The 13955-nt window shown below is 37.6% G+C and overlaps 1 protein-coding gene across 1 annotated transcript in view; it reads right to left on the bottom strand.

Moving 5' to 3' along the window:
• The window catches only part of EHHADH (enoyl-CoA hydratase and 3-hydroxyacyl CoA dehydrogenase), a 54254-nt gene extending 40814 nt beyond the window's left edge, over window positions 1–13440 (bottom strand). The window contains exons 1-3 of the mRNA XM_060010997.1: window positions 13306–13440; window positions 8737–8840; window positions 3609–3781 (exon numbers count right to left, since the gene is read on the bottom strand). Coding sequence (XP_059866980.1) covers window positions 3609–3781; window positions 8737–8840; window positions 13306–13379 — 351 coding nt within the window. The 5' untranslated portion in view covers window positions 13380–13440. The remainder of the gene's footprint in view (window positions 1–3608; window positions 3782–8736; window positions 8841–13305) is intronic.
• Window positions 13441–13955: the final 515 nt, after the last annotated feature.

Below are 13955 nucleotides of genomic sequence, written 5' to 3'. Positions count from 1 at the left end.
CAGTTTCTCAAAGGTTAACCATAGAGTTACCATACGACCCAGCAATTCCACTCCTCTATATATACTCAAAAGAAATGAAAACATGCCCACAAAAAACACTTGTGCAAAAATTTTCATAGCATCATTGTTCATAAATCCAAGAAAGAAGAAACAATCCAAATGTCCATCAAGTAATGAATGAATAAGGAAAATGTGGTATATCCATAAAAAGAAATATTCAGCCATGGAAAGGAATAAAATACTAATGACATGTTACAACACAGGTGAACCTTGAAAACAATGCTAAGTGGAAAAAAACATACACAAAAGACAACAAATTGTATGTTTTCATTTACATGAAGTGTCTAGAATAGGTAAATCCATACAGACAGAAAGTAGATTAGTAATTGCTAGGACTGGGGGAGAGGGAAATGATGGTTTACTCCTAAAAGGTGTGAAGTTTCTTTTGAGGGTGATGAAATATCCTAAAATCAACTGTGGTAATGATTGTATAACTCTGTGAATATACTAATATACTGCTGGACTGTACACTTTAAATGAGTGAATTATATGGTATATGAATTATATCTCAATGAAGCTATTATAAAAAGAGAAAGAAAGAAAGAAAGAAAGAAAGAAAGAAAGAAAGAAAGAAAGAAAGAAAGAAAAGAAAGAAAGAAAGAAAGAAGGAAGGAAGGAAAGGGAGGAACAAAGGAAGCAAGGAAGAAAGGAAGTGAGGAAGAAAGGAAGAAAGTCAGGCAGCAACCTCAGTCCAGATGAAAGGGTGAGATTGAGACCTTAATCACATGTCTCTCTTGGCCTTAAAAGTGGCCAAAGTTCTGTTAGTCATTTTCCAGGTATAAGGATGGGAGGAGGAGGGTACTTAAATACAGACTGCCATTTGCCCAAATTGTGATGCCAACAGCTCCAAAATACCTGGAATGTTTGAGCCTCTCTCACATGAGGCTTTCCTAGCAGTTGATCACCATTTTTCCCACCAGTGGTCATCCCTATCCCCTGACTTACTATTGCTTATAACTTAGATCTGCACTCAGTGTGCAGAAGGTCATGGTATTAGGAACACAGAAAAAGGAACACTTAGGATATGTGTCTTTATTTATAAGTTTTATAAAAAATTAAAACAACATAGGGAAACGGTTAAATAAATTATGATAAATCTATAAGATGAAAAATTATGCAACCATTTAAAATGATATTTTTAAGGAATATTTCCAATAAGATTGACAGCAAATTTCTCATCAGAAACCATGGAGAGGGCTTCCCTTGTGGCACAGTGGTTAAGAATCCACCTGTCAATGCAGGGGACTTGGGTTCGAGCCCTGGTCTGGGAAGATCCCACATGCCACGGAGCAACAAAGCCCATGTGCCATAACTACTGAGTCTGCACTCTAGATCCCGCTAGCCACGACTACTGAGCCCACATGCCACAGCTACTGAACCCCATGCACCTAGAGCCCCTGCTCTGCAACAAGAGAAGCCACCACAATAAGAAGCCTGCGCACCACAAGGAAGAGTAGACCCCACTCACCGCAACTAGATGAAGCCCACACGCAGCAACAAAGACCCAACACAGCCAAAAATAAATTAATTAAAAATAAAAAAAAAGATACCAGGGAGACCAGTGCCAGTGGGATGACACGTTCAAAGTACTGAAAGAAAAGTACTGTCAACCAAGAATTCTACATCCAGCAAAACTAGTCTTTAAAAATGAAGGCAAATTGGGACTTCCCTGGTGGTGCAGTTGTTAAGAATCTGCCTGCCAATGCAGGGGACACAGGTTCGAGCCCTGGTCCGGGAAGATTCCCACATGCCGTGGAGCAATTAAGCCCGTGCACCACAACTACTGAGCCTACACTCTAGAGCCCGTGAGCCACAACTACTGACACCCACGAGCCTAGAGTCCATGCTCCACAACAAGAGAAGCCACCACAATGAGAAGCCTGCGCACCACAGTGAAGAGTAGCCCCCGCTCACTGCAACTAGAGAAAGCCCACATTGCAGCAATGAAGACCCAACACAGCCCAAAATTAAAAAATAAATAAAAATTTATTTTAAAAAATGAAGGCAAATTAAGACATTTTCAGATAAATAAAAATTGAATTTGTTGCTAGCAGATCTGCCCTACAAGAAATCCTTCAGGATGAAATGAAAAGACACTAGACAGTAACTCAAATCCACATGAAGGAATAAAGAACACTGTTAAAGGGTAACTACACAGGTAAATATAAAAGACAGTATTAATGTAATTTTTTGTTTGCAATTCCTCTTTTTCCTTACCTGATTTAAAAGACCACTACATTAAGCAATAATTATATATTTATGTTGATGGGCATGCAATGTATAATGATATAATTTGTGACAATAACAGCATAAAGGTGGTGTGTAACAGAACTATATGGGAGCAAATTTTTTACATACTATTGAAATTAAGTTGGTATTAATCTGAACTAGCTTATCAGAAATTAAGATGTTAATCCCCAGGGCAACCACCACTAAGAAAATAACTCAAAAATATACAGTGAAAGAAACAATAAGAGAATTAAAAGCGTACTAGAACTTATCCATTTAATACAAACAAAAGCATTAATGGAGGAACTGAGGAATGAAAAAATATAAGACGTAGAAAACAAATAGCAAAATGGCAAAAGTCCTTCCTTATCAGTAATTATGTTAAATGTAAATGGTAGAGATTGGTAAAATGGATAAAGAATATTTAATAATAATTTAGATACAGCATTAGTATAAAAATAGACTACAAGTGAAATACAATAAAATTCCAAATGTTTTTTTTTTTTAAAAAAAAGATTGCGAAGAAAAAAAATTACACAGGAAAAAGACAAGGAAGAAAAAAAGTAAAATGTCAATAGTGGTTATTTCTGAACTGTGAGTTTATGGTGACTTCAGTTTTACATCTTTGTACTTTCCTGTATTTTATAGTCTATTACAATGATGAATATTATCTTTATTATTAGAAAAATGTATTACTTATAAAAATATTACTATTATAAGACTGGTATCACAAACCTCAATCTACATGTCTAATAACCCAAATTAAATCTATTTCCAGAAATACATGGATTTACTAGTTGTGCACAGTTTCCAATAGGAACTTGTCTTCTTAAGTACTAAAAATTATGAGACCACAAAACTGAAATGTTTGAGATAGGAAACAAAAATTTAAATAAGTATGTACACTCAGGGGTGATAGTCAAAATATTAATACCTCATACTGCATGAGCATGGCTCAGTGAAATCTGATGTGGGCCATAGTACTAGAGCAAGGTCCTGGGTGTCCTGTACAGGAGTTCCCCTTTAACTAGTGGGTCATGGGAAGGTCCAAAGGCTAGGGTTAGGGGAAGTGATGGGACAGTCACAGGCTCAGGGTAGTAACTCTTTATCAACTAGAATGGACATATTTCAACATTTCAACAAAGAGTAACACTGTACTTGTATGTAACAGCTGAACACCAGTGCTAGAAAAACCTAAGAGTTGTGAACCAGTAAGCTAACCATTCAAAATGATCACCTCTGATGCTTATGACTACATTTAGAGCTTGCTCTAAAGAAAAGCTCCCTACATCAAATCCCATATGGATCCCCTCTGTTACCTCTGCATGGGCAATCCTATAGTGACAGCCCAGGGCCAGCTCCAGTCCCCCTCCTAAAGCCACCCTTTGGATAGCTGCCACCACAGGCTTCTTGTTTCTCTGTACTTCATCTACTACACTTCCCAATGTCAAGTCAAAGGTCTTATCAGCACTGAAGCCACGGATATCAGCACCTAAGAACACAAAGACAAGGAAAAAAGAGAGTTGAAGAAGACTTGGGCTTTGCTATAGAACAATAAGTTACCAGATTACACTTAAGGAATCTCAGACCTCTTTGGACCCATGAAACTCTTTATCCTTTGGTTGCAGACACACTAAAGGAACAAGTAGCCTGGAAAATGTAGAAAGATATGAGAGAAAATCCTCAAATCTTTATCAGAAGTCCTGTAATCTAAAATCTGTCTTTCCATATGATAGTAGTAACTCTACCTTTAGAAAAATTTGAAAGCTCAGAAAAGGGAAGCAAAGATTCTAAGATTGAGTCAGCCATTCCCATTTTTTGCATGATACTCTTCACCAACTCTATTCACAGCAATTTAGACCCGTATCTTTGTTAAGGGCATCAGTCATTACAATATAAAACCTCAGGGTAAAATGAAGACATATTTGTGAGTTATATATTAATCAATCAGCTTAGAATTACATTTCTGTGATAGACTTTTTTGTGATCAATAAAAGTAACAACATTTACTGCTTTTCCTTATTATAAAAATAATATGTATTATAGAAATTTTGAAAAATACACAAAATTATACAGGACAAAAATATTACTCCAAATATCACCACACAGAGATAACAATGTAATATTTTGGTGAATTTTTAGTTTTTTCCCAACGCATTACGTAAATTGCTTTGTGACCTTGAGTAAGTTATTTAACCATTTTGTTTCAATACCTATCTTAAATAACTGATGTGACAATTAAATGAATGTTTACTATAATATATATTTTTAACAATATTGAGAACACTCTGTAAAGTCATTTTTTATATTTTCCTTTTTTCACATAACATTATACATAGTAGTGAGCTTTTCCCCTATAGCATTATATGTTCTTTGAAAATATTAAGCCTGGTACAAGTTAAAAAGTTAAATTAATTATTTCATGTTCAGCCTTTCTTTTTTTTTTTTTTTTTTTTTTGCTACCTGCTCCTCATCTAGCATCCATCCAGGGATTATGCTTTTTTTCTCACCAATCCATCATATTTCACACTCTACTGTTATTATTTATTTTTATTTTTTTAGATTCCTTTTGGTTCTAGAGAAACAAGGTGAACTTCAGTCCGAATGCCATGTCTATTATTCCTGTAACTTTAGGTTAAACTAATTTTTCAAGTAACAGAAGCAATTAACATTTGTTGGATAAATACTATACATAAGGCACTGGGCTAAGTAGTTTCATATATTGTCTCATTTAATTTTCTTAACACCTAAGTTAAATAGTCTATTAACATTTTACAGGTTTAAGTTTAAGGCTTTGAGATGTTAAGTGCCTAGTTCAGACATATGATTCTGTAACTGGTTGAATAAGGATTTCAGCTCATGCAGTTTGACTATACAGTTCACATTCTTAAATGTTATACTACATTCTTCTACTTGCAGCAAAAGGTTAGTATGATCATCCCAATTTTATAGAAACCAAGGCACAGACAAGAGTATAGTGATTTCACTTTTTAACTGTTTATCTCTGGCACATAGAAATGCAATTAATTTTTGGATCCTGATTTTACATCCAGCAAAATTCCTAAATTCTATTATTAATTCTAATAATTTTCTGATAGATTTAGTTTTTACAAACGCTCATTTCTTCTGAATAATGATGGTTCTGTTTCTTCCTTTCCAATCCTTATACCTTTTATTTCTTTTTCTAGGCTGGCCAGGGCCTAGAATATAATGTCAAATACAAATGGTGATAGCAGCCAGCCTTGTCTTATTTCTTTCTGAAAAGGAAAGCATTCAATTTACCATTTTGTTTGATGTTTGCTGTAGGTTTTTAAAAATAGATACATTTTGCCTGATGAAGACATTTTCTTTCTATATTTAGTTTACTAAGAATTTTATTCTTTAATGCATGCTAAACGTTACCAAGTGTTTTTTTCTGAATCTCTTGAAATAATCACATGATTTTCCTCCTTTAATCTTTTAATAGGATGAATTACATTGATTTCTCATGTTTAATGAAACTGGTATTTCTGGGATGAAAGTGATATATCATGCTTTTTATATATCGTTAGATTCAGTTTTATTATATACTGTTTCAGAGTTTTATATCTAGGTTTACAAATAAAATTGGCCTTTAATTTTGCTTTTTCATACTGTCTTGACATGTTTTGTTATCAAGGTTATGCTAGCCTTACAAAATGAGTTGGGAAGTGTGCTGGATAGAACGGTGTCCACCCAGAACCTGTGAATGTCATCTTATTTGGAAATAGGGTCTTTGCAGATAGAATCAGGTAAAGAAGAGGTCATACTGGATCAGTGTGGGTCTATATAAGATCAGGGAAATTTGGACACAGAGGATAAAGCCACAGGAAGACAGAGGCAGAGATAGGGATAATGCAGCAACAAGCCAAGGATTGCCAAGGATTGCCAGCAACCACAGAAGCTAGAAGAGGCAAGGAAGGCTTCTTCCCTAGAGGCTTTGGAGAAAGAATGGCCTTGCAGATATCTTGATTTTGAACTTTTAGCCTCTGGAACTCTGAGAGGATAAACTTCTATTGTTTTAAGCCACCCAGTTTGTGCTCACTTGTTATGGCAGCCCCAGGAAACTAATATAGAAAGTGTTCCCTCTTATTTTTATTCTCTGAAATGTTTGTGTAAAATTAGAATGATATTTTCCTTGACTTTTCAGTTAGAGGTTACCAATGAAGTCATCTGGGACTTGAATTTACTTTGTGAGATTTTTGATTACTGACTCAATTTCTTTAATGGTTTTCTGTTTCTTCTTGCATCAATTTTGTAAGCTCTGTTTTTCTACTGGTTCATATTATCATTTTTAATGGCTAGAGCATCTTCAGTGATATCCCTTTTGTCATTCTTTATATGTATTGTTTGTATTGTCTCTTTTTTTTCTTGATAAGCCTCTCTGAAGCTTTATCAATTTTATTAGTATTTTCAAAGGACTTTTGATATTATTGTTCTCTTGATTCACATTCGTATTCTATTTTAGTAATTTCCCCTCTATCATTTCCTTCCTTCTACTTCATTTGGATCTATTTTACTGTTTGTTTTGTCAGTTCCTTAATATAAATACCACAATATGTTTCAGTGTTTTTTCTTTTCTGATATATACCTTTAAGGCCATACATTTCCTGCTAAGCTTTGCTTTAACTGTATCCCTCAAGTTTTATATATTGTTTTTATTATCATTCAGTTAAAAATATTTTCTAAATTACATTATGATTTCTGCTTTGACTCAAAGGTTATTAAAAAATGAATTTATTTTCCAAACACATGAGAATCTCTAGTTATATTTTTGTTATTGATTTCTAGCTTGATTGCACTGTTGTCAGAGATATTCTAAATGAAATTTATTGAGATAAGCTTTCACAGTCCAGTAGCTGATCAACTTTTGTAAATGTTGCAGATTGGAGAATACATATTTTCCGATTGCTGGGCACATTGTTCTATCTAAGTCCATTAAGTCAAGTCTGACAATCCCTAATGCTTTTCCAGAACAATTATTTTTGCTGCCTCTGAACTCTAACTACGTTCTCTCCTACCTCCTTTTTTTTTTTTTTTTTTTTTTTTTGCAGTACGCGGGCCTCTCCCACTGTTGTGGCCTCTCCCGTTGCGGAGCACAGGCTCCGGACGCGCAGGCCCAGCGGCCATGGCCCACGGGCCCAGCCGCTCCGCGGCACACGGGATCCTCCCGGACCGCGGCACGAACCCGCATCCCCCTCATCGGCAGGCAGACTCTCAACCACTGCGCCACCAGGGAAGCCCTCCTACCTCCTTTTTTACAAAGAAATATCAGTTCTGATTTTTCATAATTCTGATCCCTCACTCCATGCCTCAAAGTCACCATCTTGGGCTCCCAACATTAAGTTTTCAAATAGTTGAGTAAGCTATTTAATAGCTGGTTAATGTTTGGCCCACTATTTAACTTCTCTTAGGCTTAGCCTTCTCATCTGTAAATGGAAACTGTAGGATTTACTGAGGATTAAAATATAAAGTATCTAAAAATATTACTATTTTCATTGTTAATAAGTAAATAAGCTACTCAGTACTGGCACATAGCAGGTAAGCTAAACGGTAATTATTATAATGATTAATGTGTTTATATTTATTCATTGTTATGATTTCAACATCTATTTCTTCTCAGGTTACCACGACATACATTAAATTCCTCTGGCAAAAAAAAAAAAAAAAAAGAAGAAGAAGAAGAAGAAAAATGAAAAAAATTCCTCTGGCTACAGTAAGAATACATGGGTCTTCATATCCATGGAACTTTTGTCAAAGGGTATAATTTGGGAAAAGAAGAAAAGGTGCCACAAATACCAGTGAATAAATCACCATTTCAGATGCTTTTGCCGTATTTTTTCACTATTTTGCATCTTCACAGGATAACCCAATAAAGAGTGCATGGTCACTGAGATGGGTGACTATCAGAAGAAAAATGAAGTCCATTGCAGGACTCTGTGTAAAATAAAAAATAACATTTATCGAACATGTTCTGCATGCAAGCACTGCTCTAGGGCTTTCAGATGTGTTATCTCATTTACTCTCACAAAAACCTGTTAAGATATAAATATTATGGTATCTATTTTATAAATAGAGAAATTGAGTTTCAGGAGATTTAAGGGACTTGCCCAAGCTCACATAGGATGGTGACACATGCAGAGCAGATATGTACCAGCAGATGTATACTAGCAGCTATAATAGCCATCAAGCCTGGAACTAAATGTCCTCCAAAGGCCCAATCCAATATAAAAGAGAGTAAGGTCAGCATCTTCTCTGGGTTCTCTCCTATGACTCTTGTCTCTTTCTCCACAATGTTTCTCATTCCCATTCAACTCCCATATTCATTACCCACACTATAGTATTACCCACAAGAACAGATAATGCAGCATTGATCTCAGTCTGTGGCAGGATTTCAGAGAGCATGGGAGAGGGTTAGACACTGGTTACCTGCAGAGAAGATGCCATCTGCTCCACAAATCACAATGGCTTTTACTGTATGGTCTGTTAGAGCTTTCTGCAGACCCTCTTTTATTCCACGGAGAACAGTCTCACTAAAAGGGAAAAAAATTACATGAAGCATAAGTCAGAATCAAATTTCTACCATCTCAGAGTTTTTTTTCCTTTCTTAACAATGAAAAATTAAACATATACACAATGTATAAAAATCCTAGATACTTATCATTAAACTTTCACTAATTTAACAAATAATATATGTATTTACTGTAAATTAAGCACTGAGTTGATTAAACACATAAACTTTAGGAAAAAAAGTGTTTTCCTACATTTTGCTGTAACTTTGACCACTTAGAATCAGCACTATCAATTTAAAAATATTATATACATATCCTATGTACAGTGAGGGCTTACAACATCCTAGGGAGAACAAAATGTACACAACACAATATCACACTAAAATAAGTGCTGTAATAAAGGTACAAAGAAAGTGACGTGGAACTCCCGAGAGGAAAGAAAGTCTTGTTTTTAAAAATAAATTTATTATTTATTTATTTTTGGCTGTGTCGGATCTTTGTTGCTGAGTGTGGGCTTTCTCTAGTTGTTGTGAGCGGGGGTTACTCTTTGTTGTGGTGCACGGGGTTCTCATTGCAGTGGCTTCTCTTGTTGTGGAGCACAGGCTCTAGGCACTTGGGCTCCAGTAGTTGTGGCGCATGGGCTCAGTGGTTGTGGCTCACAGGCTCTAGAGAGCAGGCTCAGTAGTTGTGGCGCACGGGCTTAATTGCTCCGCAGAATGTGGGATCTTCCCAGACCAGGGATTGAACCCGTGTCCCCTGCATTGGCAGGCGGATTCTTAACCACTGCGTCACCAGGGAAGTCCCAAGAAAGTTTTTTCAATTTGTCATATTGGCATAATATAAGAAACTGAAATTGTCTAAAAATAACAGTCTAAGTGATGTGGCAGGGGCTGCAAGTTACCCCCAAATATCCCTCCATCCCAACATTCTTCGAAGTATTAAACATCTGGTTTTTAGCTGGATACATGGCTGCCCAAAATAAAGACTACATTTCCCAGCAGTAAGGTCAGCCCGAGGCATTAATTTCTGGCCAATGGGATGGAAACGGATTTGGTACATGCAACTTTTGGGAATAGTCCTCAAAGGATTGGGTATGCTTTTTGCTTTTTCTTTCCTCCCTACTTCTGGCAGGAATGCAGATATGATGGCTAGATTTGGAGCAGCCATTATGGATCAAGAGGTGGAAGCTGTTTATTGAGGATGGCGGAGCAAAAGATAGACAGAATTGGGATCACTGATGATTGTGGAGCAGCCATACCAGTCATTCCAGGATGCTGCTGTGAGAGACATCAACTTTTTCTTATTTAATCCATCATGATTTTGAGTTTTCTGTCACTAGCAGCCAAGCCTAATCCTAACTAATTTAGGTGGTAAAGGCAAGGTCTGGGAAAGAAAGGGCATGTAGTAGACTTTGCCAAATTTCAGTAGATGAGGGAGTCATCCACAGAGGAGATAGTTAAAGCCAAGATTGAATGAGTCTGCCAAAGAAAAAGAACAGAGAGCTGAGGGTAGATCTAGATGATCTAAGAGGTGGGAGAGGCTCAGCAGAGTGATTCAGTACCAAGGGAGCCCAAAGTCACAGAGACCAAGAGAGGAGAATTTGCCATGAAGCAGAGGATCAACAAGTGCCAAGGGATGATAAAGGAGGAGAACTGGGAAGAGTGGTGAGGAATTGCTTAAAGGAAAAACGATAGAACCAGAGTCCAATCAGTTTTGCCTTAGAGTTCTAAGTATTGGGGGAAAATTTTATACAGAGTGAAAAAAAAAATCTTAAAACAAACAACAACAAATGTCCATAAAGCCAGATTGTTCAGACCAGCAACTGAGTTAAAACCTCAGGGAATAAAGGAGATACTTGCCCTTGTTTATGGCAATTCCCTTTTTTCCACCATTTAACCCCGCTGAAATCAAACAAAACCTCTTGCCTTCAACTAGTTAATTAGAAACCAAATCTGCTAATGGAAACTGATTCTGAACCATCCATACTACTGAGAAGTCCAAAAGGCACATATTTCCTTCTGGGTAAATGATGGCTGGAAAATGAGCCCAATCTGCGCCACTGAGGAGACAAGGCTGGCTTTTCCCATTTCAACCAACCCCTACTCTTTTATTTCTTATGTTCTTGCTAATTTTGCAAATATAAAACACAGGAAAAAAAGAAAAATGAAAATGGCTGTAGTAGATATAGCTTTACTAGATTCTAGTTGAGTGAAAAGGACAACAACTTCGCAGCAATGTCAAGGTCACAGGGGTTAAGAAATTATTTTCTCCCCTTAATATTGTCAGGCATGGAGAAATGGAGTCTAAAGGTAACATTTCATGAGTGATGACCAAAGATCTTTAGCTTCTGTCACTATAGGAAGCCTTTCTTGTGACAATTTTTTAAAGCCAGGGGTCAGCAAATCAAGCCGTGGCTTGTGACCAACATTCTTCAAACAAAGAAATAGAAAAGAAAATATAATATATCGAACAAAACAAATAAGTTTCACGAAACTTTGTTTTCAGTTATGTATTTGTATGTGTGTGTGTCTTAGGTTGCTATGTAAAACATGGATTCCTGTGTGGATTATAATTTTAAAAAGTGTGAAAGCCATTGTTCTGGGAGATGGGCCTAGTAATCAGACATGTCCTACACTTGTAAAGAGGGTTGGCATTCACCTGAATAGAAGGAAACCTGGCTGGCTAAAGGAAGCAAGGAAAGATTTGAACTATTTGTTTGGGCCCAAAAATATTCAAATAAGAATCTCTCACTTAGCTAGGAAGAAATAATTTCCCACATAAAATTAGAAATAGGAAGGGAGAAAGGAAGGAAGGGAAGAAGAAAAGTGTAAAGCAAAAAAAAAAAAAATTGGGAACCTGTTAAACTTGATGAATGTGCTGGGACACACACCTCTACCTAAATATAAGTTCAGAAGAAGGTAGATGGGAAAGGGCAAGAAAGCATTTATTCCCAAGTGGAGAAAATCTTGATGCAGCTGCAATGAATCCTGAGCAGCGGGGCCTGCTGGTAGGGGCTTGTAACAGGCCTTCTGACTAATAGTACTAATGATAGCTAACATCTGCTAAGTGCCAGTTTATAATCTCTAACACATTTAAACCTCACAACAACTTAATGAGGTAGATACTAACATTTCTCCTGCAAGGGGGGCTAGGGGGCAGGTTAAATAACAGAAACATTTTAAGTAGTTATGGTAAAATATTCCTAGTTATAGGTAGTAGACTGTGGAACCTTTTTCCCCAAGTTCTAGATGGGCACAGTTTCCCATTATGAGCAGAGGTTAAGGCAGAGTCCTAATATTTAGTAATTCTAATAGGAATACAGCCAAGTTCAAAACTGATATGTAATCATATTACTCATGTTTTTCTTCATCAAAGCCAAAATAATAAATATTTTGCTTTTTTCTGAGAGTGGCAAGTAAGTGGACATTATCATCCTTGAATGATTTTATTTCTGATTTTTTATATTTTTAAATGCAAAATTTTATATTAAAATAATTATATTAGTGCTAATGATAAAATCAAATCTGATGATAGTAGGATGAAAATTCAGTTAAAATTAGTATGTCTTCTCATTACAGTCTCTTTTTGCTCCAGCATCATGTGATAAGGATTTTGACCAAAAGTCTTTCTCTTTATGCTTTATATGTTCTCCGTAAATTATCATTTCTTCTAATCCTACTCCCTGTGGATAGGTGACTCTTTCCTAGGCTGATGTATCACTATACTTTTTTCAGAGATATAAAAGAACCAAACCTATATAACGTCATTAACTTTCAAAAGAGCAGCGTTAATCTCACTTTTAAAAAGTAATGCTTTTACAAGTTTAACAAGGAAGGTACTCCACAGTAGTTTTTCAGAAAACGCTATTTAATAGGCTTATTCTGATATGGGCTTAACCCAACATGGATCTTCCACGGAAGCACTAAGACCTTAAGGTTTAGAACAGACCAAGAGATATACCTTTGCATATCTGGGCCAGGACACAATCCTCTTTTACTCACTGTGTTGGCATTAAAGAGGATCTATATTTTTAACAGTGCGAAGCCACTTTATTGTTGGATTCCTAAAACTTTTAGTCACACATTATAAGGGTGGCCTGGACTCGAGGTTGGGAAGTGAAGGATCAAGGTCCAGCCAGCATTGCACTAAGACCTTTGGAATAGAAAGTACGGCTGAGAAGTCAAAGTTGCAAGCAAGCAGAAGAGTCCAGCGCGAAGGGAGCACGGACAGACCCGATCCATCGCAGCTCCCCCGCTTCGTAGCCATCTGTCTGCCTCTCAGCCTCGGTTTCCTTACCAGTGAGAGAGTTCTCTGCAAACAGGAACTGAGCTAACCAATGTAAAAGGCCCTGGCATATGCCCAGGTTTAATCCGTTTCAGTGTCTCTCTCCGTTTAAACCAGCAGGGGAGAGTCAAAGCTTCCACTGCAGGCAGGCGGCTAAGACCCTGCTCGCTGTCCCCGGGCTGAAGGCGGCCGAGCCCGTTACCTGAGCGCGTTGACAGGCGGGTTTCGTAGGCGGATCAGCGCCAGGCAGTTCTGCAGCCGCGTAAACTCAGCCATGTTTCCTCAGTCGCCGAGGTCGCCTCAGCTCATGGCCCCAGGGCGATATCACTTTCACTGGGCGCTGGGCCGGCCCCGCGAGGAGGGGCACCTGCTGGGCCAATGTGAGCTCGGCATCGCCTCCCGCCCCCCGGGCCGCTCCAGGGCGCCGATGCCCATCATCCATCCCAGACCTCCTCCTTCCCCGGACCACAGCCCCGCGCTCTGCAGATCCTTGTCGTCTCCTCTTTGTTGGCTCTTGTCCTGCTCCCTGAACAAAGTAGATCAGGGAGGACGATGGAAAATGAGTGGAATTGCCAGCAAGTCGAGATTTGCAAACCGCTGGCCCAGAGGGGCTGGCTACTCTGGACAAGTCCTAGGTTCCCTAAGTTGGTGGAGCTGTGTCCTCATCACAGTTTTCATCTACACGATCCTTCTTAACAGGGACAGATATCTGGGATCCTCACAATTATGTGATATGACACACACCTGGAACACATAAAATACACAAATCATTCATTTCACCTAAATGGGTATGGTACTAATATCAAATATTTACAGAACCGTCATACAGCGACCTAGTGAAACCTTCAACTT

Source organism: Delphinus delphis, chromosome 4, assembly GCF_949987515.2.
Source record: "Delphinus delphis chromosome 4, mDelDel1.2, whole genome shotgun sequence".
Classification (NCBI taxonomy): Eukaryota; Metazoa; Chordata; class Mammalia; order Artiodactyla; family Delphinidae; genus Delphinus; species Delphinus delphis.
This window is presented reverse-complemented; position numbering and strand designations above follow the sequence as displayed.